General features: G+C 42.2%; 1 protein-coding gene across 1 annotated transcript; it reads left to right on the top strand.

Annotated features, from left to right (window-relative positions):
- Positions 1 to 3,229: 3,229 nt before the first annotated feature.
- mmp17b (matrix metallopeptidase 17b) lies at positions 3,230 to 22,151 on the top strand. Its single transcript, XM_055224680.1, has 11 exons — positions 3,230 to 3,270; positions 12,283 to 12,449; positions 13,092 to 13,224; positions 13,436 to 13,580; positions 14,893 to 15,001; positions 15,618 to 15,795; positions 16,506 to 16,682; positions 17,905 to 18,090; positions 18,756 to 18,902; positions 21,065 to 21,316; positions 21,802 to 22,151. Exons 2-11 carry the CDS (start codon positions 12,327 to 12,329, stop codon positions 22,149 to 22,151), a joined length of 1,800 nt encoding a protein of 599 aa, XP_055080655.1. The 5' UTR covers positions 3,230 to 3,270; positions 12,283 to 12,326.
- Positions 22,152 to 25,803: the final 3,652 nt, after the last annotated feature.

A 25,803-nucleotide genomic window follows, 5' to 3' on the forward strand; every position in this document is an offset into this window, starting at 1 on the left:
TGAATTGAAATTTTCTTTTATTATGGATCAGACCTGGATGACTGAGGGATTACTCAAACACTCAAGAGCACTGTGTTACTTCAAAATGACACAAAATACAAAATCATACATATTATGCATTTTCTGACACTATAAGTGTAAGTAAGTAATATGTATTCTCCAGCATCAGTCAGCAGTAGCAGTCTCTCCACAGGGACGTGCTGGAGTTAGATTACCCCACAAACAGTGCTCATGCCCTGCATGTGTTTTCAGCATCAGCCCCTGTCCTCTTCCAGACGGGCTGCCTAATGACCCCCTCGGGACAGGGTACATGCTAACACCACTCACCCCTCACACAAATCCTATTAGCATTGATGCATTTGGCCAGATTAATGAAAGGTGGACATTTAGCATTATCTAGCATGCATTAGCTTTATAAAGGCAAGGCCTTAATTTATGAATGAATAAGCATTTCTGATGGCGCCCTGATGTTGTGATGCTTAGCCAAATCTGTTTGAAGTATGCGAAAGTGGGACTAAGCACTGAATAAACTGTTATATTTGCTACTAAAGTGAGTATGTGCCTGCTGTGTGTGTAGCCAGTACATTTCAAGAGACCTGTGTACACACCTGTACACACCTGTGCTCTGATCAGTGCTCATAATGCCTCAGTGAGACTATACCTAGTCCAGCAACGACTGTAGTGTAGGACCATATTTGCATATTGCAAGACCACATATTCTGCAATTCTCCTACTTATAACTCCATCCTCAGACCTAACTCAAAGCAAAGAAAACAATAGTGATAATGGCCAGTATGCTAATAGGAGTGAGAGCATCCATTAGGGGCCTTTATTTAAAATGACTCAGGCACAGTTCAGACTTAATGTAGTTTAATAGAGCTAGTCAATAAACAAACTGTAAACCACTAGATGTGTTAGTTTCAGTGTAGTTAGCTCCTCCTTTCAGACAGATATGAGGCAGTGTCCATCAACAATTTGACCAGAAGTGAAGAAGCGGCTTGGATGAACGGTGAAACATCTTCACTCTAAAACTTTTGTCCAGTTGACAGAATTGAATTTTTCTTCTGCTATGGATCATAGCTGGACGACTGAGAGACATTTTGCCTGTAGTGTTTCACAATAAGGCATTAAACTTGTAGTGATGCCACCAGGATAAGTTACATGTCAGTTTCAAGATGTTAAGTTTTGCATTGAGTAATAATTCAATAAATTTACTATATGTGGCAATCGAGGGGTTAATAATTTGAGATAGTACTATTAAATATAAGTGTTGCAACAACGCCACCCCAAATCCCTACATACAAGGCACAGAGGTAAGCATATCAAGATGAAAGAGCCAGGTTCCATTTCATTTACATCATGTTTATTTTATATATTAAAAGGAAACAGTGGTTTCATTTCATTAACAATGACTACAATATATATAAAATCCGGTTTCACCGTACACTCATTCAATTCATTAAAACGTTACCGAGCCCAACCCCACCGCCTGCCAGACCATGTACAGGGTGAAATACCGCTCGATGCACAGAGCTCAGGTGCACCAGCCCGAGCTCAGCCCAGAACAGCGCCACTAAAGGCGATCTCACAGTGGGCCAACTGAAACTAAGTTGAGCAAGGCAAAACAAAAGGCAAAGCAAAACGAAAAACAGACAAGGCGAAAGCAAAGCCGCAAGACAAAAAGGCAAAGCAAAGCAAAAAGGTAAAAAAAAAAGCAGAAAGACAAAACAATAAGAGGCAAAGCAAAGCAAAAAAGGCAAAAAGGTAAAAAGCAGAAAGACAAAGCAAAACAGAACAAAACAAAGAGGCAAAGCAGCAGAGGCGGCGTGCCCTGTGCCGCTGCTGACCACTGATGACACCTAAAATGAATGGGGAATAAGCATTAGTCCTACAGCTCAATGTAACTGAACCTAAGGAGGGACACATACCGCTGATTGAGTTGGGTGAGCAAACAATCCCAGGGTTAATAGCTGGGAGTCCGCTTTAACGCAGCTCACTTTCTGGAGTTTGCAATGAGACGCAAGATGTCTCTTGTCGCCCTTGGCACAATGCCATCTACACAAACTAATAGTTAGAGGATGCAAGTTGAAATTATACTTGGGATGCGTTTACCTTTTTCTATTGATGAAAACGCACCACTGTGCGTAATAGACTTGGTACAGCGAGTACAGCCGAGCAGCGGGACTACAAGGGACAGATGCGTAAGAATTTGGAATTTTATGAATGAAGAGGTCCCACGGGGCATTACCTGTCACTGCAGATGAGGGCACACAGTGCACTTGGCTCAAGGTGCAATGTTACAGCCAAGCAGAGGAACTACATGAAACATGGACTTTAGTTTGAACAATTTTGTGAACGGACAGGAGTAGTGGATATTAATTACCTGTCGCCAAAGTTCAGCCGATAGGTGAAGCAGTGCCGAGCTGCAGTCAGACGATGGCACTAAAAGAAGCGATGATTTAGGAATTTGGATATTTTCATGAATGAACGGTAACAGATTAGGACTTTACCTGGGCATGGAGGACAACGCTGCCTACACAGGGACCCGGAAATGCGTGTGGGTAAAAGGGGGAACAATGAGAAAGGGAACGCTTAGTCCACCAGACCGCACCGCTGGAAACCAGGTAAACGTACCTGCAGCACAGGCCTCAACAGCTGTCTTACCACACATGTTTAATGCCTAGCCTAATGTTGAACATTTCAGTCCAAGGAATAGCATCTTCATTGAGATTGCACACATTCAAAGAGATCCTTGATTACAGGACATTCCAGGATTACTCAAAGACGTATAGATCACTAGGTTACTGTTTTACATTCTTCCTTGCCCGTTGTATAGTTGGAAGCTCCAACGCAGCAGCTGACCTACAAGATTATCCGAATCAAAATCAAAGAAAGTCATAATCTTTACAGCACAAAGACAGATGAGAGCCCTTTTAATCTGTACACTAAGAGGATTGTGGGTAAAATCTCGCAGATGCTACAGACGCTGCACAGCCATCTTTGGAGTTAGCTAATCCTGTCGCTACTTGACGCGTTCGGCTAGGAATCGGCATTGCCCTTTTGTCGTTGTAGATATTGGAATATGCTGTGCTGTGATGTGGGTGTGCGTGTGCATGAGTGTGATTTATGAGCTAGGAAGGAGGAGGTGATGGAGGTGGGAGGAGTCAGGAGGGTGAAGGGGAGGGGCTAAAGTCAGAGAAGAGAGAATAGAGACATCTGTTTGAGTGGTGGGTCAGTGAGAGACAGAGGAGCTACGCTGAAAGGAAGGAGGTGAGTAAGAGCTTTTTTTTTTGTTATCACATATTATTACTACTAAAATGTTACCAGTCATAGAAAAATTATGAGGAAAATCCCAAAATTTCAATAGCGAATCTGCTGCTAATACCACTACTACTACCAATACTAGTACTTGTACTACTACAACGGCGATTAGCTATACTTTCACTCAATGATATATTTTTTTGTAGGAGTTACCAGCACATTTGTTTTTTTCCCCCCTTTTTTCTTTTGTCAAGTTGTCTTCTCAACATTTAAGTTTTCATTGCTACGTTGTAACTTTTAACTGGGGCGACAGTAGCTCAGTTGGTGGAGTGTTTGTCCACTGATCCGAAGGTTGGCGGTTCAAATCCCACTCTCGACATAAACATCATTAGTTGAGCGGTCAGATCCACTGATCCATAGGTTGGCGGTGTGATTCTAACTCACACAGATGAATGCTGTTGTTGTGTCCTTGGGCAACACACTTAACCCACCTTGCCCTCAGTGTGTGTGTGAATGGGTGAGCGGTTCCTTGTTGTAAAGCACTTTGAGTGCCTTGAAGGTAGAAAAGCGCTATAGAAAAATGTGACCATTTACCATAACTTAATAAGAAGATATTTTAATAAGTATTTTCTTTTTCTTTAATAAGAAAAAAAAAAGAAAATCTGGCAAAATATTACTACACAAATGTTTACTTTAATAAAAAATAAGATATTTTGCGGCATTTTACACAGTACATACTAGTGAGTATAGGTGAATAGGTGTCTGCTAGAAGTGACTGTATCTTTACAAATCACCATAATATGGCAGCTAATGATGTCTTAATTTACTTGTTTACATTTTTAAGACAGTAAAAATCAGACCCTATAGTAATAATAATAATAATAATAATAATAATAATAAACATATAAAACATTCCATGAAAAAAAGACTATTTGAACTGTTATGCTAATAACTCTAAGCTAAGCTAATGTAATCTCAATAACGTCATGTATCTGAACTAAAGACAATTTAAACTTTTTTTTTGCAGTTTTGCAGTTAGGGCATATGCAGTTTTATACTTTTTTTTTTGTTGAGCACTGTTCGTTGATGTGGAATAAAGGGGCCACCATTAGGTGAGGGGTACAGTTAATATTTCATATGCATAAAGCAAACGTGTCTCAGGGGAGGGGCTGTGACCCACATCAAGTGTCAGGACTGTTTTCTCTTCAGTCCCTTACTCTTTTCTGTTCTAGAACATGTGCAAAATCTTTTGAGCTTTTAACCATGCTACAGTGGGTACGGAAAGTATTTAGGCCCCCTTCAATTTTTCACTCTTTGTTATATTGCAGCCATTTGCTAAAATCATTAGTTCATTTTTTTCCCTCATTAATGTACACACAGCACCTCATATTGACAGAGAAACACGAAATTGTTGAATTTTTTGATTTTCAGATTTATTAAAAAAAAGAAAAACTGAAATATCACACAACCCTAAGTATTCAGACCCTTTGCTGTGACGCTCATATATTTAAATCGAGTGCTGTCCATTTCTTCTGATCATCCTTGAGATGGTTCTACACCTTCATTGCTGTCCAGCTGTGTTTGATTATACTGACTGGACTTGCTTAGGAAGGCCACACACCTATCTATATAAGACCTTACAGCTCACAGTGCATGTCAGAGCAAATGAGAATCATGACGTCAAAGGAAATTTCTGAAGAGCTCAGAGACAGAATTGTGGCAAGGCACAGATCTGGCCAATGTTACAAAACATTTCTGCTACACTTAAGGCTCCTAAGAACACAGTGGCCTCCATAATCCTTAAATGGAAGACATTTGGGACGACCAGAACCCTTCCAAGAGCCGGCCGTCTGGCCAAACTGAGCAATTGGGGGAGAAGAGCCTTGGTGAGAGAAGTAAAGAAGAACCCAAAGATCACTGTGGCTGAGCTCCAGAGATGCAGTTGGAAGATGGGAGAAAATTCTAGAAAGTCAACCATCACTGCAGCCCTCCACCAGTCAGGGCTTTATGGCAGAGTGGCCCAACGGAAGCCTCTTCCCAGTGCAAGACACATGAAAGCCTGCATGGAGTTTGCAAAAAAACACCTGAAGGACTCCAAGATGGTGAGCATGTCATGATCCCTGTCTGTCCTGCCCTTTTTTTGGTCCCCCCCTCCCTTTTGTTTCTGAACCTGGAGCTGGGGTGGAGATCTTGGGCCCTGCCATGCACACCTGGAGCTAATCTACAATCAGCTGCACCTGGGGAGGATAGGAAGAGCCAGAACCTTACACTCAGCACCAGATCGTGCGCGTAGCTCTGTGGTACTCCCTGCTTGGCTCAGTTCATGTTTTTTCGCTTTTTGACTAAGCTGGATACTTTTGCTCCTCACCAGATCCCCCTCCCTGGACCCGCTCAGCTCTCCTGCCTCCGACCCTGCTCTTCTCTACCCGTACTGTTTGTCCCGTCTCAGTCTCTGGTACTCACACTCTACCCTTGGACCACTGCAAACACCCTGCTCCCAACTCCCAACTCCCAATCATCAATTTGCACTTGCACTCCTGTAAATAAACACTGTTAAACCTTTACCAGAGTTCTGTCTTTTTGGTCTCTCCTGTCAGACGTTATGGCAGAAAGATCTAGTTACAATGGACCAATCAGACTCGGGGCCAGATCAAAACACTTCACTGGGCGGTTACGCATCACAGGGTAATTATTGGACAACATGAACAAACTATCCAGACTCTGCTCGACTGTAATCAAACCCTGACCCAGCAAGTATCTAAACTCTCCAACCAGGTCTCCACTCTGCTCGTTCTCCCACGTTAAAAGCCGTCTTTACAAAAGGACTAAGCGATCAGTTAAAAGACGAACTGGTTTCTTGAGATGACCTGCCTGACCTGAGATCTTTGATTTCCCTAGCTACCCGAATCGACGATCCCCAGAGGAGCCTATGCAGCTGGGTGGGCGCAGGGTTTTTCTTCGTCGCTAAGAAGGATAAAACACTACGACCATGCATTGACTACAGGGGCCTCAATGATATCACCGTGAAAAATAAATACCCTCTACCACTCATCAACTCCGCCTTTACACCACTCCACGGAGCCACCATCTTCACCAAGCTTGATCTTCGTAACGCATATCACCTGGTGCGCATATGGGAGAGGGACGAATGGAAATGCCTTCAAGACTCCATTAGGACATTTCGAATACCTAGTCATGCCATTTGGACTAACCAATGCCCCAGCAGTCTTTCAGGCCCTTATCAACAACTTGCTTTGAGACTTCCTGAATCATTTTGTTTTTGTGTACCTTGACGATATTCTGATCTTTTCTCAGTCCCCGCAGGAACACCAGCACCACGTACGCCAGGTCCTCCAGCGTCTTCTAGAAAACAAACTTTATGTCAAGGCCAAGAAGTGTGAGTTCCACGCAGATTAGGTCAGTTTCCTGGAGTTCATAGTGGGGCGTGGACAGGTGAAAGCTGATCCTGAAAAAATCAAAGCCGTTACTGATTGGCCTACATCAAATAACAGAAAACAACGTCAAGGATTTTATTGGGTTTGTTTCTACAGGAGGTTCCTCCGTGACATTAGCTGGGTCGTCGCACCCCTCACCAAACTCACTTCTCCCTCCAGACAGTTCAATTGGACCCCGAAGCCCAGCGCGCCTTCGACAAGCTGAAGGACCTATTCACCTCGGCCCCGATCCTACGTCAGCCCAACCCCTCTCGCCAGTTCGTCGTGGAGGTAAATGCCTCAGACACCGGTGTTGGAGCTGTCCTTTCCCAAAGGTTTGAACCTCACAATTGTCTGTATCCCTGTGCCTTTTTCTCTTTTCCCTGTCCCCAGTAGAAAGCAACTATGATGTGGGGATTTGAGAGATGGTCAAGGTCAAGCTCACTCTGGAGGTATGGCGTCACTGGTTGGAGGGGGCAGAGCATCCTTTTTCTGGACAGACCACAAAAACCTTTCTTACATTCAACCCGCCAAACGCCTTAATTCCCGTCAGGCCCGTTGGTCCCTATTCTTTAGCAGATTCAACTTCATACTCACCCATTGTCCGGGATCCCATAACATCAAACTGGACGTTCTCTTACGCCATTTCTCTCAGGAGGAGACCACCACTGCCCCATAGCCCATCATTCCCCCTACATGTGTTGTCGCAGCTGTCCACTGGGAAATTGAAGACCTGGTCTAGGAGGCTCAACGCAACCACCCTGATCCAGGTAATGGCCCACCTGGTACGCTCTTTGTTCCAGATCCTGTCTTCTCCAACGTACTGGAATGGGTCCATTGCTCTCTATTTGCCTGCTATCCAGGGGTCAATCGCACACTCTCCCTCTTGAGACATCATTTCTGGTGGCTCACTGTTGACAAGGACACCAGGGCCTACGTCTCAGAGTGCCAGGTGCGTGCCAGGGAAAAGGCCTTCCACTCGCCACCTGCCAACCTGCTCCAACCACTCCCGATCCCGAAGCGACTGTGATCCTATGTGGCAGTGGACTTCGTGACGGGCCTCCTGCCGTCCCAAGGTAACACAGTCATCCTCACTATTGTTGATCGTTTCTCCAAGGTGGCCCATTTTGTCACCCTACCGAAGCTGCAGACCACCAAGGAGACAGCTGACCAAATAGCCAATCATGTATTCCGGCTCCATGGGATCCCCTCGAATATAGTCTCGGACAGACGGACCCAGTTCATGACCCAAGTTTGGCGCTCCTTCTGTTAGGGTCTGGACGCATCTGTCAGCCTCACGTCCGGTTTTCACCACCAGACCAATGGACAGAGCAAGTGGGCCAATCAAGACTTGGAGAGGGCGCTACGCTATGTGGTATCTGCGAACCCTTCTGTCTGGAGCACATTCCTACCATGGATTGAGTACGTGCACAATGCCCTAGTGAGTTCTGCTACTGGTATATCCCCGTTCCAAGCCTCCCTAGAGTATCAGCCCCCGCTCTTCCCGTCTGAGGAAAAGGGGGTGCCATCCGTACATCACCATCTCCAACGCTGCCGCAGAGTCTGGGTAAGGACCAAAGCCACCCTCCTCCAATATGGGGCCCGGACCAAGGCAGCTGCAGACCGGCACCGCACCCCTGCTTCTAAATATCAACCAGGTCAGTCAGTCTGGCTTTCTTCCAAAAATATTCCACTTAAGACTGACTCCCGGAAACTCTCTCCTCGCTTCCTGGGCCCTTTCAAAATCACGAAGATCATGAATCCATCTGCCATACAGCTGCAGCTTCCTCCTTCCCTCCGTATCCTCTCTACATTCCACGTGTCCCAAGTCAAGCCCGTCCATACCAGCGACCATTGCCCTCCGGCTGATCCCCGTACTCCTGCCTGGGTTGTGCCTGGTCACCCGGCTTTTACTGTCCGGCGGCTCATCGATATCTGCCGGCGGGGCAGGGGACTTCAATACATGGTGGATTGGGAGGAGTATGGACCTGAAGAGAGCTCTTGGGGAGCACCTGGGGAGGATAAGAGGAGCCAGGACCTTACACTCAGCGCCAGATCGTCCGCGTATCTCTGTGTGCTCCCTGCTTGGCTCAGTTCATGTTTTTTTTTGCGTTTTGACTTTGCTAAACTGGATACTTTTGCTCCTCACCAGATCCCGCTCCCTGGACTCGCTCAGCTCTACCGGTACTGTTCATCCCGTTTCAGTCTCTGCTACTCACGCTCTACCCTTGGACTACGGCACCCCGCTCCCGACTCACCGATTGATCTACAGTAATTTTTGCACTTGCACTCCTGTAAATCTGCAAGGAGGAATGGCAGAGGATCCCCAAATCCAGGTGTGAAAAACTTGTTTCATCATTCCCAAAAAGACTCATGCCTGTATTAGCTCAAAAGGGTGTTTCTACTAAATACTGAAGAAGTCTGAATACTTCTGGCCGTGTGATATTTTAGTTTTCTTTTTTAATATTTCTGCAAACATTTCAGCAATTTTGTGTTTCTCAATGTCAATGTTGGGTGCTGTGTGTACATTAATGAGGAAAAAAATTAAAACCCACTGTATACTGATGTCCCCACTCCAAAAACATACCTGGGTTCAGTTTGCATTTTGCCCATTTTGTTGCTTCACAGATAAAACTCTGGACTTCTCTGCCTCAGAAATTAAAGCCACAAGAATGCGTAATGTGTGTTGTTTAATATGCCCAGTACACAACATTGTGTCATGTACGGAGTACATTTGGTGTTTTACCAATATAGTTAAAGGTGCAGTGTCTGCCACATGCTTTTTTAAATTAGATTTTAGCAAGGGTTCTTTTTCCCCTAGAGTATTCAGTATAGCAAATTTATCAGTCTCCCTGGAGACAAGATCTGAGCACTGTGCTATGTCAGCATCTTTTATAATATATTTTATTAGTCATTAGTATTTTCTTTATCTTTTTGCACATTATTATGGGGTTTTTTTTGGTTTTAGGTGTCATCCATGCATGTTTTGAGTAATTTAGCGATCTCACCCCAGCCCTATTAAAAACCCTATTAAAACCCTCCTTATGGTTAGCTGTAAGATTTTGTCCAATGCTCAGCCCACAAGTCTTCATTCATGCTCCCACACAACAATTCTCAATAAATATGCAAAAACATGACACAACACCTTACACAGCAACTTTTTAAATCCATTTTGAAAACATTTCAAATCTAAAACATGTTTGGAATTATTTGTATAGTTTATTTTTTTGTATTATGACATTCCATATGTGTCATTCATAGTTTTGATGCCTTCCACCATGTAAATAATCATGGACATGAAGAAGAAACATAAATGTGTGTCCAAACTTCATACAACCAGAATAGCAATAGTAAACAAATAAGACTTTTAAAGGGAAAAAAGCAAAAAAAAAGCAACAAAAAAACAACACAAAAATAAAATAAAAATGAAGTTAATTTTTGTTAATTTCTAATGTTTATTTATTTATTTATTTATTTATTTAAGGTTTTTTTTATTGTCGAGGTGTCCAAGATATCCTGGTAAAAACATTTCCAGATAGGTTTTGCATTTGCTCCATTTAACTTTTATGAATGTGATATTTAGCTGCCATAACTGTCAGCTGTAGAAGAGTGGTATTAGTGGTATTATGACTGATTGGGCTGATTGTGTAGCTCTTTGTAATAAAAGCAGACTGACTGTGTGTTTGTGGCCGGCCATGTTTGCTGTAGTGATGTGCCAAACAGTCTGCTCCTCTTCCTCCCCTTATTAATCCTAAGCACTCACCTCCTCTCCTCTGCCCTCTCCTCCTCTTCCTTCCTTCACTCCTCTGCTCTTCTTCCTCCCCTCTCTTCTCTCCTCCTCTACCCTCTGCTCTTCTCACTCCTCTCCCTGACCCTTCTTCCTCCCCCTTCCTCCCCTCCTCTCCTCTGTCATCTTCACCCCTTTCCTCCTCATCACTCCTCCTCTCCTCCATCCTCTGCACCTTTTTCCCCCCTCAGTCCTCATCTCCTCTGTCCTCTTCTCCTCTTTGTCACCCTCACTTCTTCTTTCCACTACCCTCTGCTCCTCTTCTTCCACCTCACTCCTCCTGTCCTCTGCCTTTCTTCCCCTCACTCCTCTTCTCCTCTACCCTGTCCACCTCTTCCTTCCCCTCACTTCTCCTTTCCTCTGCTCCTCTTCCTCCTCTCCTCTGCCCTCTGCTCTTCTCCCTTCCCTCCTTTCCCCTGACCCCTCTTCCTCAGCCCCCTCTTCTCTTCCTCCCCTCCTCTCCTCTGCCCTCTTACCTCTTCCTCTCCCTCACTCCTCCTCTCCTTTGCCCTCTCCTCCTCTTCCTCCCCCTCACCCCTCCTCTCCTCTGCCCTCTGCTCCTCTTCTCCTCCCCTTATCTTCTCCTTTTCCTCCCCCTGACTCTTCGCCATTGCTCCTCTTCCTAGCCCATTCTCTTCTCCTCCTCTGCCCTCTGCACTTCACCCTCCCCTCCTTTCCCCTGACCCCTCTTCCTCCCGCTCCCTCCACTCCTCCTCCCATCCTCTCCCCTCTGTTGCCCTTTCCTTTTCTACCTCCACATCACTCCTCCTTTCCTCTGTTCTCTGCTCATCTTCCTCCCCGTCCTCTCCTCTGTCCTCTGCTCCTCTCATCCTGTCTGTAACTTAATGAAATGGACTCTCGGTGACACACATGTCGTGTTAGCCGTTATGCTAATGTGCTCCATCTGCTGATTACACAGAGGACAGCAGGTCCCTGGGGAGGGCAATTTTCTGACAGACAGACAGATAGCTCCTCTTACGGGCAGCGCCAAGTCATCAGGGCAAGTGGGAGCAATGGACCAAAGTGGATTGTTGTTATAAGTTTAATTCCATAGTGTGAAATTTTCCTGGCAGAGCATTAAAACGTCCAAGGAGACAAGAAGGGAGCAAAAAAGTTACATAATGCATAATGGGCTCTGTCTGTAACAGAAAGTGTCTGTGCAGTAACTCACCTCAAATTCAACTATTTTGGTTCTCAAGACAATTATCCAATCAGAAAGCAGAATGAGCCTCACAAGAGAGAGGTTGCCAATTCCAATGCTCAAATTCAGTTGGTTTAAACCTAAATGGACTCCCTCTGATCTCAGTGGTCTCAAGCTAAACCCCAGCACATACAGCCAATCATCAGTCAGTGCTAGTGCAACCTTTGCAGATCAGTGAGTGACTTCTGGAGGTTCTGAGCTTTCACATGAGGCATGGCCTGTCCATTTACTGAGAATGATAAAAACGTGGATGTGTCCTCAATCTGCAGGTTAAGGCTCTGGCAACCCAGGTTCAGTTATGTTTGTAATGTATTATTTAAAACTGTAAGAGTGCAGGTTACATAAGTTCCGTTGAGGATTTAGATCATGATGACCTGATTTCTGTCCCCAGAAAGGAGGCAGATCCCCATGATGTACAGATTTGATTTTAGTCACCGTAATGTCATACCTTTCCACAAAACACTAAATTCATATTGGGAAGATATAGGGACAGTGTCATGCCCAAGGGCACGTCACACACTAGTGTTGTTTGGTGAAGCACTGAGCTACTGCCGCTACACTTTGTCTAATGGAAATCCGTATTTTCTACCCCTGTAGAGGCTGTACAGAAGACTCCAGGACACCACATGGCACCTGTGTGAGGATGTGGGTTCTACTCCTGTGCCTGGGTGAAGCGTGGCTCACCTCTGCCGCAACTATCACCACAGCAACACCAGCGGCCTCACCACAATCTCCGCCCACCGAGGACCACAGCACCCAGCTAGTGGTATTACACAAATGCTATTTATGATTATGTCACCACTTTAGTCCTGGTGGTCTTGGTTTAATAGTGGGTGAGTTCTGGTTTAGTCTAGATCTGTTAAAAACCCTTTATGACATACGGGAACACTGGTGATCCCATTTGCATATCTACTTTTTATAACATTCCCTCATCAAAAACTTTCCTGATGATGTTTTAGATGTCATCCATGTACATCTGAGCAATTTAGCAATCTCTCGCAGGCCCTATTCAACCCTTATAGTTAGTGATGCAATCCTGGCTCGCCCACAAGCCTACATCACCCATCCTTTCGCATGACTGTTTTTGCCAATAAAAGGTAATATGATGATCTTAACATGTGTTAGCAATGAAAACACCATAGAAGTGCATCCCCTCTTTATATTCAACAATTCATAAATTCCTTTTTTTCTCAGCATCTGCAAAAAAAAAGAAAAAAAAAGAGAAAATACTGATAAAACAATCTGTATCTCAAAAACTATAATAGAAAGAAACTTAAAATAACTTCCTGATACTTTTAATTGTTGTGCAGCAGGTATTTCTGGTTTAGTTTTAATCCTGGTATAAAGGTTTGTCTCAGCTAACCTGTACGCAGTTCTAACCAAAGTGCTGTGCTGTGTGTTGCCCTAGGACTGGCTGCTAAAGTATGGGTACCTGCCTCCACCTGATCCCTCCACTGGGCAGCTCCAAGCCTGGACTGCAGTGACCAGTGCTGTCCGCTCCATGCAGAGGTTCGCTGGGCTCAACGACACCGGAGTCCTGGGTGAGCAGAACATAGGGTTTCTAGAATGTCATGATGTCTCATGAACCCAATTGCTCTATGGCTTGCAGATGGAAAAATCCAAATTCTCTGAGAAAGCAAAAATGGCTTAATAGTTTCTTTGACATTAGGGCTGCAATATTTTGAAGTACCATTACTTCCTCCACAAACAAAAACATATCCTGTCCTATGTTTTATCTTTTCAATGATGTAGACGAGGAGACAATGGCACTGATGAAGACTCCACGTTGCTCCTTACCCGACCAGGAGCAGCCCTCTGGAGGACCACCAAACCAGGAGCAGAACCTGAGGAGGAGGAGGGCAGTGTCCACGTGGAGCAGGAGGAACATCAACTGGAGGTCAGAGGGAGTTTAGAATGGACATATTCTACAAATTTGACTGCATGTTTGTGATCAACATGCACGTAATATAATATGTATAATGTCATTTGTAACCCCGTATTGTTTTGCATTTCAGGCTTGAATGCTAAGAAAATTTCTGTTTTCACCTACCCCCGATCCACTGCTTTGTACTCAAAAAAATCAGACTCTGCGTCATACATGTAGGGTTCAAAAATGTCTTATAGCCAAAAACAAATACATGATAATCTGCTGCTTGTTACCATAAAATACCACTATTAGCTCTGCAGTTTTGAACAGGAAGTCAATGGGCCTTTTTTCTATTATTAGGCAATTTTAGATCAATATTACGGTTTACAATGAACAAAATGAAAAATGCAGATCTACATATGTTATAGCTTAATGTTAGATATTCAAATATAAAGCATAACATAACACTTAAGTCTCATCTTAAGGCCCACTTTTGTTCCCTGGCTTTTAATACCGCGAATGATTACTTGGATTTGATTGCTCACCGTCATAACATCGGAACAAGCAGTTTACACAACCAGTCAATTTTTTTTCTTTATTTATTTTTTTTTATTATGTTTACTACTTTTTCCATTTTCATTTATATTCTGGGGAAAATATAATGCAAAATATATGGAATTATGCAGTAAAAAAGTAAAAAGTTGGATTTTTATATTCAAATACTCAAAGTTGCTACCTTGGCCTTCTCCCAATGAGCTTCTTGATGAAGTCTCCTGAAGAGGTTTTCACAGCTTCAAGTAAGGGTCAAGCAGGGTTCAAAGCAAAGGGTGGACATTTTATTTATTTAATTATTTGTTTATTTATTGAATAGATTTTTTTAAATGTTTTATTCATTTATTTAATTATGTTTTTACTTTTTATTCATTCATGTATTTATTTATGCTTTATCTTAAATAAGTTTGTAGTTGTTGTGTTGTTTTTTTTGTTTGTCTGCTACACTCCACATGTGTCATTCATAGTTTTGATGCCTTCAGTGAGAACCCACAATGTAAATAATCATAATAAGAATAAAGATGAAACATAAATTAAATAGTGTATTCAAACTTTTGACTGGTAGTGCATGTTTTATAACCTTCTAACTGTATCATATCTAAGCTGTGCGGTCACCATTGTATTGACTTAATTTCTTGCCATCACTAACAGGAGTAGCTCTCTGCCATCTTTGGTTAGTAAAAGCAGCTCCTCCACAAAAAAAAAACCAAAACAAAACTCATCTATTCTGATATTTATTTAAATTTTATTCCAAACGAGCATTTTACTTACTGTTCTGCTGTTCCGTCAGGTTGCAGTCATACCCACCCTCCTCCGCTCTGCCCAGAGACACTGTCCGCTCCCTAGTCTACTATGCCCTGCAAGTGTGGGCCCAGCCGACCCCGTTGGACTTCCATGAGGTGGGCATGTTCCACCCGCAGACACTGGCTTTGGTTTCACGCACAAGTATAGCTTATTAGAACCCATTAGTGTGGATAACGCTTAGACCAGTCACAGTGGCCTCGTTTACATGCACACCAAAATCTGATCATAATCTGATTTCTGGACCTTTACAATTACCTAAAGGGCCTATATTGTGCAGTTTTCTGATCTGTGTTGTTTCCTCATCACAGTTGTGTTTTGTTTCATTCACACATGTTTAGCACACAAAATCTGCATATTCAGGCTCAGTTCTTCTCTCAAACTGAAAACACTTTGTTCCACATTGAGTTATACAGGGAATACAGGAAGTTAGGTGTTTAGGTGTTTAGTGCTATTTTGAGATTCCTTGTTATCCTGGTAAGCTCTGACACCAAGACAAACTGCATGTAATACTCACAGATTCACTCACAGATTGAGTCACACATAGTTATGTATTTTCATTGACCTGTAGTGCCCTTAACTGCCCCATATTCTTCGCCACTAAACTTTAATCCATGTTATTCTGTTATTACCCTATAAAAAACAACATGAAGTACATATATAGAGTTTGTTGCGTTTTTAAAATCACTTTTCTAATCTTTCTTCTGTTATCAGGTGGGCAGTCCTGGAGACACTGACCTCCAGATAGACTTCCACCAGGGATACCATGGAGATGACTACCCCTTTGATGGAGTAGGCGGGGCTGTGGGCCACGCTTTCTTCCCGTCAGACCCTCAGCGGGCGGGGGGCATACACCTGGATGCACAGGAGGAGTGGGCTTTCAGACAGACAGGTGAGCCTAGTGCAGCTCTCTGCTTTTTTCACTGACAGCTACTTTTACGATATTCAGTTATGGGGCAAAACAGACTAGACTCTACAACAAGAGAAAAACTAGATGCAGCATATTTCAGATGGATTACAAATGTACTGATTTTTATCTTTGGTCAAGGTTCATTCTCTCTACATTTCTTCATTCTGTATCCTTCCTCTGAAGCATCACGTGATGGTGTAGTGACGTGTCTTGCAGGCCGCTTACATGGTTTTGCCAGAGGTTTACTACCCCTACCGTCTGACGCCATCTCCAGGACTTCATCCCACGTGTATGACAAGGTGTAGGCTCCCTCGTCTCCATTTATACTCATTAGGCCTCACTTGCAGATTCCAGTAGCTTCTCTGATCCAGTGGTGGAGGATCGTCCAAAACAAGGGAGCCGAGGGAACGTGTATCATGTCGTAAATGAGGGATGCAGTCATGGAGAAGGCGTCAGGGGGGCGTAAGCTATCACTGATGTCTGATAAAACACGCAAGCAGCCTACAAGACACATCACTGCACCATCGCATGACATTTCTGAGGAAGGTTAGCTGAAACATGTAAAGCAGGGAAACAAACTCCCCTGTGTGAATTGTTACACATGTGATTATAGAGACTGGAGGACTCATATGAAGATCTCCATAGCAACCATAATGCATAACCCCATACACACCACACTCTTGTCCCTGCAGCAGCTGAAGGCACAGACCTGTTCACCGTTCTGCTGCATGAGCTGGGACATGCCCTTGGACTCTCTCACTCCTCCTCTCGACATTCGGTGATGAGACCCTACTACCAGGGGCCGGCCGGGGACCCCCTGCACTACCGCCTGGGGCCCCAAGATCTGGAGAGTATCACACTGCTCTATGGTAGGGTCCAAACACTACCAGGTCACTGAATGTTACTCCAGATATAAAGGTTGGCAAATTTGGGAATTAAAAGGCCCATATTATGCTATTTTCTGATCTATGTTATAATGTTGTTTCCTCATCATAAACATAACTGGAGTCGTGTTTTGTTTCATTCACACATGTTTAACACACAAACCAAAACATATTTAAGCTGAGTTCTTTTCTCAAACAGAAAACACTCCACCTTGTGATGTCATGTGGTTATACAGGAAGTGCTTCACTTTGTTTTAAAACTCAATACACCTTCGATAGAAACATTTGGGTAATTTCAGCCTGGAATTGTCGAGCTTTACTGAACAATAAGTAAAAGGTAGCTGTTAACTTTGGAGATGGAGACAAACTAATAATAAAGGGTTACTGCAATATGTGTGAATGAAACAAAACACAACACCGGGTATGTTTTTGAGTAGGTAACAGCATTATAACATGGCTTAAAGCTCACAAGAGTCAACTGAAGGGTGGCAATTTGGTGCAAAACGGGACTTGGCGCCTCCTGGTTGATTCGATAGAAATAACAATGTCACAATTTAGTAATACATATTTTTATAATACTTGCTTTGAATTTCTTGCATTGTCACAACTATTTTGATTAATTGCAATTTGAGCTTTTTTTTTTTTTTTAATCAACAGAGCGAGTATTGTACATATACATTTTATTCATATATTGTTGTACATTTTCTTTGATACAAAAATGCATTCAACTTTACATTGTTCAATGACAAATATACTTTATATTGATTTAGCTTTAAAGAGGGTCTATTTTTATTCTATGCGGTATTAATTTCTAACAAAACATATTTAGATCACCACGTTACCTTTTGTTGTCATTTGCCAAAAACAACATATTGACATGAGTTATAAGTTTCACTTTCATTTTAGACGCTCTAAGAGTCCTCTAAGTTTGCTCCCTACATTAAGTCACTACCCCTAGAGATCTATGACTAACCATAAGTAGGGTTCGAATAGTGCCTGGGAGAGAGTGCTAAACTACTCAGACATATATGGATGACATCTAAAACCTCTTCAGGGATGTTTTTGATGAGGTGGTAACATAGAAAGCCACAAAAAAATAAAATAAAACAAACCGGATTCTGTATAACACCCTCTTTAAGAACTACGTCAAAGAGTTAAAATTAGGTTGTGTGTAATAATATTTGAATAGATTTTTGTTGTGTTACAGGGAAGAGGCAGCAGTTAAAAACCACTGATGCCCCTCGTCTGGACTTAGATCTGCAGCTCAGACACAGGCCACACCCACGCCGCCCCCACCCCCACCCTCACCTCCACCACAGGGCTGCCATAGACCGCTGCAACACCACCTTTGATGCTGTGGCCAGGATCCGGGGAGAGACGTTCTTTTTCAAAGGTCTATTGTTAAGAAAAATTGTGCCAGCATTTATACTGGAACCTTCAGTAAATACTATAAAATCTTTTTTATACACACAACCTGTCAATTGTTTGGACACACTTTTTCACTTATTTTTCTTCTTTATTTCAATGACAAACCGCATTTTGCATAATACCCTCTTATGCAATTTACATAGTAGATTCTCACTCAGAAAAGTAGTATTATTTCACACACATGTTCATTTGTTATAGAGTTAAATGTAGTGATCTTGATTAAAAAATGATGCATATTTTGGCCAGTAGCAGCAGCAATATGAATCAATTTCATTTTTTTTTTTTCTGATGAATTTTGTGTATTTATTTTTTGTTAGCTCAAAGCAAACGCTTGAACTCGAAAACTTTAGTCAGGATGTTACAACGAACCTGGTAAAAAATAACCCTTCAAATCATAAGAAAAGTACTTTTTACTTTTCAGTTCTGTTGAAAAATGTGGTGGAGTAGAAAGTACAGATACCTGCTCTCAAATGTAGTGAAGTAAAAGTAAAAAGTATTCACTGTAAAATTTAAATAATGTACAGATTCCTAAAAATTTTACTTAAATGCAGTACTTTACTACTTGTACTTTGTTAACTTCCACCACTATGCACTGACAATCCTGAGTGTAAGAGAATGTGTTTTGTGCAGACCTGAGCATGTGGCGGGTGAGCAGCTCCGGCCTGGTGTCCTCTCGGGGTGCAGCTGTGAGGAGACTGTGGAGATCCCTCCCTCTGGACCTCAGGCTCAGGGCAGTGCTGGAGAGGGCCTCGGACCACAGCATCGTCTTCATCAGCGGTAACACTGCACACTAATAGCATTCATGACACTGAACGTTCTAGTGTAGGTGCAATGTTCTGATCAGAGGACCGCAGAGGTGAGTAGAGTAGCCAAAAAACGTACTCAAGTGAGAATAACGTCAAAATTGTAACATCAAAATAGTAACATCAAAATAGAAGTACAAAGTAGTGGTCCAAACAAGAGTAAAAAAGTATCTGGGGAAAGTACTACTCAAGTAGGAGTAACCTGACTGGTAAAGTATCAGGACATAACTGATAAACTCAAGTGAATGTAATTGGAAGGACATAAGATCAAATAATTCACAAAATCTAGTATTTTAAAAAGATGAGCCACAAAAATGAGAAACAACTATACTACCGGTCAAAAGTTTGGACACTCTTTCTGTTTCAGTGTATTTTTGTCTATCACTTTCTACATTATATACACACAGAGATATCAAATATATGAAGCAAGATATATGGAATTATATAGCAAAGAAAAATATATACATTTTTTTTTTTTTTAATCCTCAAAGTAGCCACCCTTTGCTTTGTTGACAGTGCTACAAACCCTTGACCTTCTTTTAATGAGGTTCATGATGAAGTCTCCTGAAATGGTTTTCATTTCACAGTCTCATGAAATGCCAAAGGCGGGAACCAGGTTTCAAAACAAAGTTGTTGTTGTTTTGGTTTTTTTGTGTGTTTTTTTTTTTATCTAAAAGTAACTAAAAGTTTTTTGTTATTTTGAGTTTATTTTTTTGCTTAGTACATTCCATATGTCCTCATTCATAGATTTGATGCCTTCAGTGAGAATCTTCATGGTAAACAATCATGAACATAAAGACAAAACATTGATGAAAAGTGTGTCCAAACTTTTGACAGGTAGTTTCGATCATATCTGAAGGAGTGGCGCAAATAAACAAATGTTGGAATGTAATATTGTCAACATAAAGCTTTTGTCAGTTTTACTCAAGTAAGAGGACTTCAATAAAAATATTACTCAAGTAGGAATAAAAGTATGTTTCTAGAAAACTACTCTGAAAGTACAATTTCTTTTAAAAGTGTCTCATGTAAATGCAACTTAGTCTGCCCACCTCTAGAGGACAGGCATCTTGCATCTGGGCTACTGTTGCACTGTTCTCCCTTATAACCACCAGAGGGCGCTCAAAGTCAACAGTAAAGTCAAAAGTTGAGTTGGTTTATTTTAGTATGTTCACTACTGCCCCCACGCATGAGCGTGTAGCTTTGTTGCCATTTTATACTAATTGTGACAGAATAATGCATAGTCCAAAAGCAGTGGTGGAAGAAGTACCGGTACTCAGTTTTGTTACTTAAGTAAAAGTACAGATACGGAGGGAAAAACTTAAGTGAAATTAAAGGTATCACATAAAAAATCTGCTGAAGTAAAAGTATTTAAGTACTGGTAAAAATGTACTTAAAAAGTACAAGTATTTCACAGAGGTGTTCATTTTACATTTTAAGCATTAAAAGTAGTGATACTGGTGAGAAAATTATTCATATTTTTGTCAACAATAACAATACAAATAAATGTCTTTAGTTTTCTTATGAATTTTGTGTATTTATTTTTGTTTGTTCAAAGCCAAAGCTTGAACTCAAAAACTTTCAGTTTTGTTCAAAATGTAGTGGAATAGAAAGTACAGATACCTGCTCTCAAATGTAGTGAATGTAGTGTACTTCGTTACATTCCTCCACTGGAAATATGGACAAAAGCCTCCTTTTGCATTACAAACACTCTATGAATACACACTACAATTTTGTTTTGCTATGTTTTAAAGGCACTGCATGTGATTTTGACCATCTTAAAAATGTGAAAAACAGAAGTGGTTCATTTTAAACTCATTTTCAGTGGTCCAAAGTTACTCCTCACTTACTTTACACATCCAGAGCATCCTAATTACTCACCGCCATATAAATATAATCCCTTTTCACAATTCCCAGAGACCAGTGTGGAGTTTTGTAGTGACAACAAATAGCATACTAACACGCTCTTCCTGACAATAAATGCTTTCTAATTAGATGGAGACAGCATGCAGCAAACATATTTTGACCCCAAGAGCTGCTTATACAGTATATCTGTCCTGGTACAAGATACATTTTGCTCAAGCACATGGGGTAAAAAAAATCAAGCAGAGGGCCTTTAAGACTTGTTGTGTGCTGTAGGTTCACAGGTGTGGCTCTTCCGGGACCTCTCGCTGCAGGAGGGCTACCCCGCGCCGCTCTCCTCTCTGCGGATGGGGCCCAGGGTAGAGGAGAGGGTGGAGGAGGAGAGCGGGGAGAGGCAGGGGCTTCTGTGGGACGTGGAGGAGGGGCCAATCTGGGGAGACACTGAAGCAGCAACCACAGGACCGGAGGCTGATGTGTGGACGCACTTGCTGAAGGAGGGGGTCAGCGGGATCACCACAGATGCACGGGGTCAGTATGGGGTCAGCAGTACTGGGCTGAGAATAAAATGTTATAAAGAGATTTAGTGTTACAGGTGTCAAGTTCTATGACGTAAAAGCCACAATGACAGACATAAAATCTAAATACATAATGTGGACTTGAATTAACAATACACCGTGAGCATACCTTAGGAGAGACACAGCTTCTAAATTACCGATAAGTTTATTTTCAGATTGAACTTACTTTTTTAATTTAGTTTTTAGTTTTAATGTTAAATTTAAGATTAGAAAACTCCTCACTGTGAGACAAATACAGTTTGATTATTGTATCTGTCTGCCTCCTGAACCCTTGCTCATGTTTCCTCTGTGGTTTCCTTCCCTTGCATCCTCAGAGCTTTGGGACATCATTTAAAATGGAGGACTGAGGAGAGGAATTGAGGAGAAGGAAGCGAGGAATGCTACTTGAGATGCAGTTTAGTACAATTCATGTTAGTTTCTTCTTTTGCTGTTCCTTAGGTGCTGTGTATATGTTCACTGGTTCCTTCTACTGGAAGTTTCCATTCCCTGGTTCTGCTCCGGAGGATGGATACCCTCGCTCCATCGCTGCTGACTGGTTGGACTGCCCCAACAGTGGGCTGGTCCCAACGGGGGGCAGACAGGAGCTGAGGGAGAGCAAGGGTGAGGACAAAGGACACAAGGAGCTAGGAGAGAGGAAGGACAGAGGAGACAAGGAGTTAGGAGGGAGGCAGCACACCGGAGCGCACGTTTGGACCCACTGCACGTGTCAGAGCGGAGCCAAGGGCAGTACCACTGAGACAATATTTCTTATTTTGACTTTTTTGTCAATGTTTGTCATAGAACTCTGAAGTGGACCTCAAGAGAAAAGCTGTCATTATTCTTTTCAGTAATTCCACTAAAATATGAACTGTACTTTGAAATGGACATATTATTTGTATTGATATTGCACTAACAACTGATGTTATTTGCATCAGCAGTTCCTCTCTTGGCTCTTGAATGAACCATGAAAACAAATAATGCAATAAACGTGACCGCTATACAAATAAATGCGGAGTTGTGCCAAAATGAACAAGTCTGGTGACGACTTATAAACTTAAAAGGTGCAATGTTACCTCTTTGGAGATCAGTTTTATATCACACTGTGGAATATTATAGCCAAAAGAATAACATTTCCACGAAAACAAGTAGGAGGGGAAGTAAGCATCAGGTTTGAGGAAATGCAAGTCTGCTCGCAATAAGGAGATGTTTTTCAGTGCAATAATAATACAAAAAAGCTTTTATTTTAACAAATGAAAAGGTAATCCAAGGCACTCAGTATGGAGAGTAGCCAGGTGCAAGTGACAGGTCTACAGTGAAACTAACTAGCCTACAAGCTTGTATTTGTAGTATTTGCAGACCATAGATTATATATATAAATGGATAGGGCAAACCCACCAGCCACCGTGTTCCAAATAGAAAGTGATCATGGGTGCGCTTAACCCGGCTCCAAAGCACTTTATTGTGAAAAACTGTCCCTCTCTCCATAACTGCTGCTGTCAGATTCGTGGCGGTGTTGTGGAGCATCGACTGTCCAAGTGTTTAGCTGAGTAAGGCAACAGGCATAAATCATAGGATGCCTTATAACAGTAACTATGTATAACCATAGCTACAATTGAAACCAGAAGTTTACATACACTAAATAAAAGACACATTTGCTTTTTTCCCCCTCACTGTCTGACATGAAATCAGACTAAACTTTTTCTGTTTTAGGTCAGTTAGGATTACCATTATTATTTCTATTTTGTCATTTTTTCATTACTTTCTTAAACGCCAAATGTTTACATACATTGCATTAGTATTTGGTACCATTGCCTTTAAACTGTATAACTTGGGTCAGATATTTTGGATATCCTTCCACAAGCTTCTCACAATAGTTGGCAGGAATTTCGGCCCATTCCTCCTGACAGAAGTGGTGTAAATGAGCCAAGTTTGTAGGCTGCCTTGCTCGCACATACCTCAGCTACTGTCGGTACAATACTCATTTCACCGAGGATAATGACACACTCCAGCCCACTCCAGACTCCAGTCCACCAGCTTCAGCCAGCCTCTTCACAAGGTCTCTTGCTTTTGATCTTGAGTTGATATGCACATTTCAAACCAAAGCACTTTCATCTCTGGGTGTCATGATCCGCATCGTCTGTTCCACGTTTTTCCTCCTGTCCTGCTCCTTCCCTCTCTCACCTGCCGGAGCTGGGTTGAGCTCCTGGTTCCTCCTGCGCACACCTGCAGCTCATCAGCGCAATTACCTCCACCTGCTGCGGAGCATAAGTGGAGCCAGGACCAGACACTCAGGGCGAGATCGTCTGCATTTCTTCACCCTGTTCTGTGCCGTCGTTCCTTCGTTGCTTCAGCCTGTTCGTGGCCAGAGTGTCCGCATGTCTACGTCCCTGCTCCCTCGCTCGTCCCAGCTCCTGGCTTCTGGCTCAGCTCCTGACCTCCTGCTCCGGCTCTGGTACAGATTATTCCTTGTCTTCACCTCCTTGTCTCGTCCTGGACTCCGGCTGACACCCCGCTCCCAGTTCCTTGCTGGGTTAATGAACTCTTGTTAATTATTTCACAATCTGTAAACTAAACACTGTAAGTCTGCACTCTTTGGTCCGCTACACCCACCGTTACGACACTGGGACACAGAACCCGTCTCCTCCTTGAGCGGTTTGAACAGATGAATGTGGCACTTTCAGGCATCTGAAATTGCACCCAAGGATGAACCAGACTTGTGCAAGTCCACAATTCTCTTCCTGATATCTTGGCTGATTTCTTTTGACTTTCCCATGATGCTACACAAAGAAGCAGTGTGTTTCAGGTGTGCCTTCAAATATATCCACAGGTCTGTCTCTATTTGACTCAAATGTTTTCAATAAACCTATCGGAAGCTTCCAAAGACATGACATCATCTAGGTTTTCCCAAATTGTTTAAATACATACTAATTTTACTGTATGCAGACTTCTGACTTTGAAGAAAGTAATGAAATTGTTTTTTAAAAATCCTTATCTCTCATTATTGTGGCATTTAGCAAATAGAAACAATTTTGATAATCCTGATTGACCTAAAACAGAAGTGTAGTCTGATTTCATTCAGTCAGTGAGAAAAAGATAAATTTATATATATGTGTATGTAAACTTCTGGTTTCAACTGCATGTTAGAAATGGTCAAGTCTCTTTTAATCCAATAAATGTAAGCATTTTAAAATATGACTAATGGTATAAAAGAACCAATAATCAGGTAAGTAGCATGTAACTAGGCTATAAAATATTATGTGTAAAGGTCAAGTGCAGAATGTAGAGGGAAATGGAAACACCCTCTTACATTTTTGTGTATTTTGAAATAAAAGTCCAAAACTTATTTTCAAATATCCCTATTGTTCAAATAATAATGAAATGGACAATAGTTAGAGCAGCAAAATTTTGGGGAAAAAGGGTACAGTAATTCCAGTTACATACGCTATGTTTATTATACTCAGTTTCTTTATAGCGCACTCTCTATGTTGGAGAGTCACACAGTTACCATGCAATCATACAACACATTTCAGCGGACTGTTCTCTTGTTTGCGTGTTCTCAAAGTCACTATTCGGTTGGTTGTTTTTCTGACTGTTGCCTCCAGGGAGAGATGCAACGTCACTGTGACATGGGGCGTTGAGGGGTCTGTATGGAGCTCAACAGTCCCACCACTTTGAAGCTGGCTAAGAGGCTCTAGGACAGTTGGTTTGGGGAAAGACCTTCTCAAGTAAGAGTAACTGTTAGAGTAAGTGCTTGGATGTAATATCTGCCTTTAATGAAGTAAATATAGGCTAATGGAAAATAATCCACACACATTAAATAGCATAATACATTAAATTTTTTTTTTTTTGAAGATGAACTACACAAATGAGAACAACTAAATCATATCTGAAGAACAAATCTTTTAACATTCACGGACACTGGTGCCATGTAGTGGCCAGTTTGCAACCATACAATCATATTCCTAGGGTTGCTGCCACATGTGACCGTAGTTGTGAAGATTTTTTACAGTTTTTTCAACATGTAACGTCTCCTTTCATAATTGACATTCGAAACAGCTCAGTCCATCATATGCCCTTCACCTGTATCATTTTGGTGTTTTCTTTACATATTTCTGGACGGAAATCGACTTATTTTGGAGCTTCACTTTTCCTCTCTGTTGTGCCGCGGTACAATCCACGGGAGCGAGCCGCACAGAATGAAAAATCATTTATTTCACTTATTTAACTTAACTGTATTCGTCGGTTTTCAATGGTATTTTAATACCACAATATTTTCCCTCACCGCGGAGGGAGGTCTGGGAGTCCCTGCTTAGACTGCTGCTCCCACGTCCCGGGCCTGGATAAGCAGAAGAAAATGGCTGGATAGATGGAATATTTTTACGTGTTGTGAATCTAATTTTGTTCGAGATGGGGCGCTAATTTGTTTTTTGCGCTTATTCAGACTGCCATCTCCACCCACAC

The sequence above is a fragment of the Periophthalmus magnuspinnatus genome, chromosome 10 (genome assembly GCF_009829125.3).
Source record: "Periophthalmus magnuspinnatus isolate fPerMag1 chromosome 10, fPerMag1.2.pri, whole genome shotgun sequence".
NCBI classification, from domain to species: Eukaryota; Metazoa; Chordata; class Actinopteri; order Gobiiformes; family Gobiidae; genus Periophthalmus; species Periophthalmus magnuspinnatus.

Excerpts from the sequence above, each read along its gene's own strand:
- mmp17b (XM_055224680.1), top strand. The coding sequence starts at position 12,327 with ATGTGGGTTCTACTCCTGTGCCTGGGTGAAGCGTGGCTCACCTCTGCC. Across the intron at positions 13,581-14,892 it reads AGGAGGAACATCAACTGGAG|GTTGCAGTCATACCCACCCT; the intron begins GTCAGAGGGAGT and ends CTGTTCCGTCAG. Across the intron at positions 18,903-21,064 it reads CAGCATCGTCTTCATCAGCG|GTTCACAGGTGTGGCTCTTC; the intron begins GTAACACTGCAC and ends TGTGTGCTGTAG.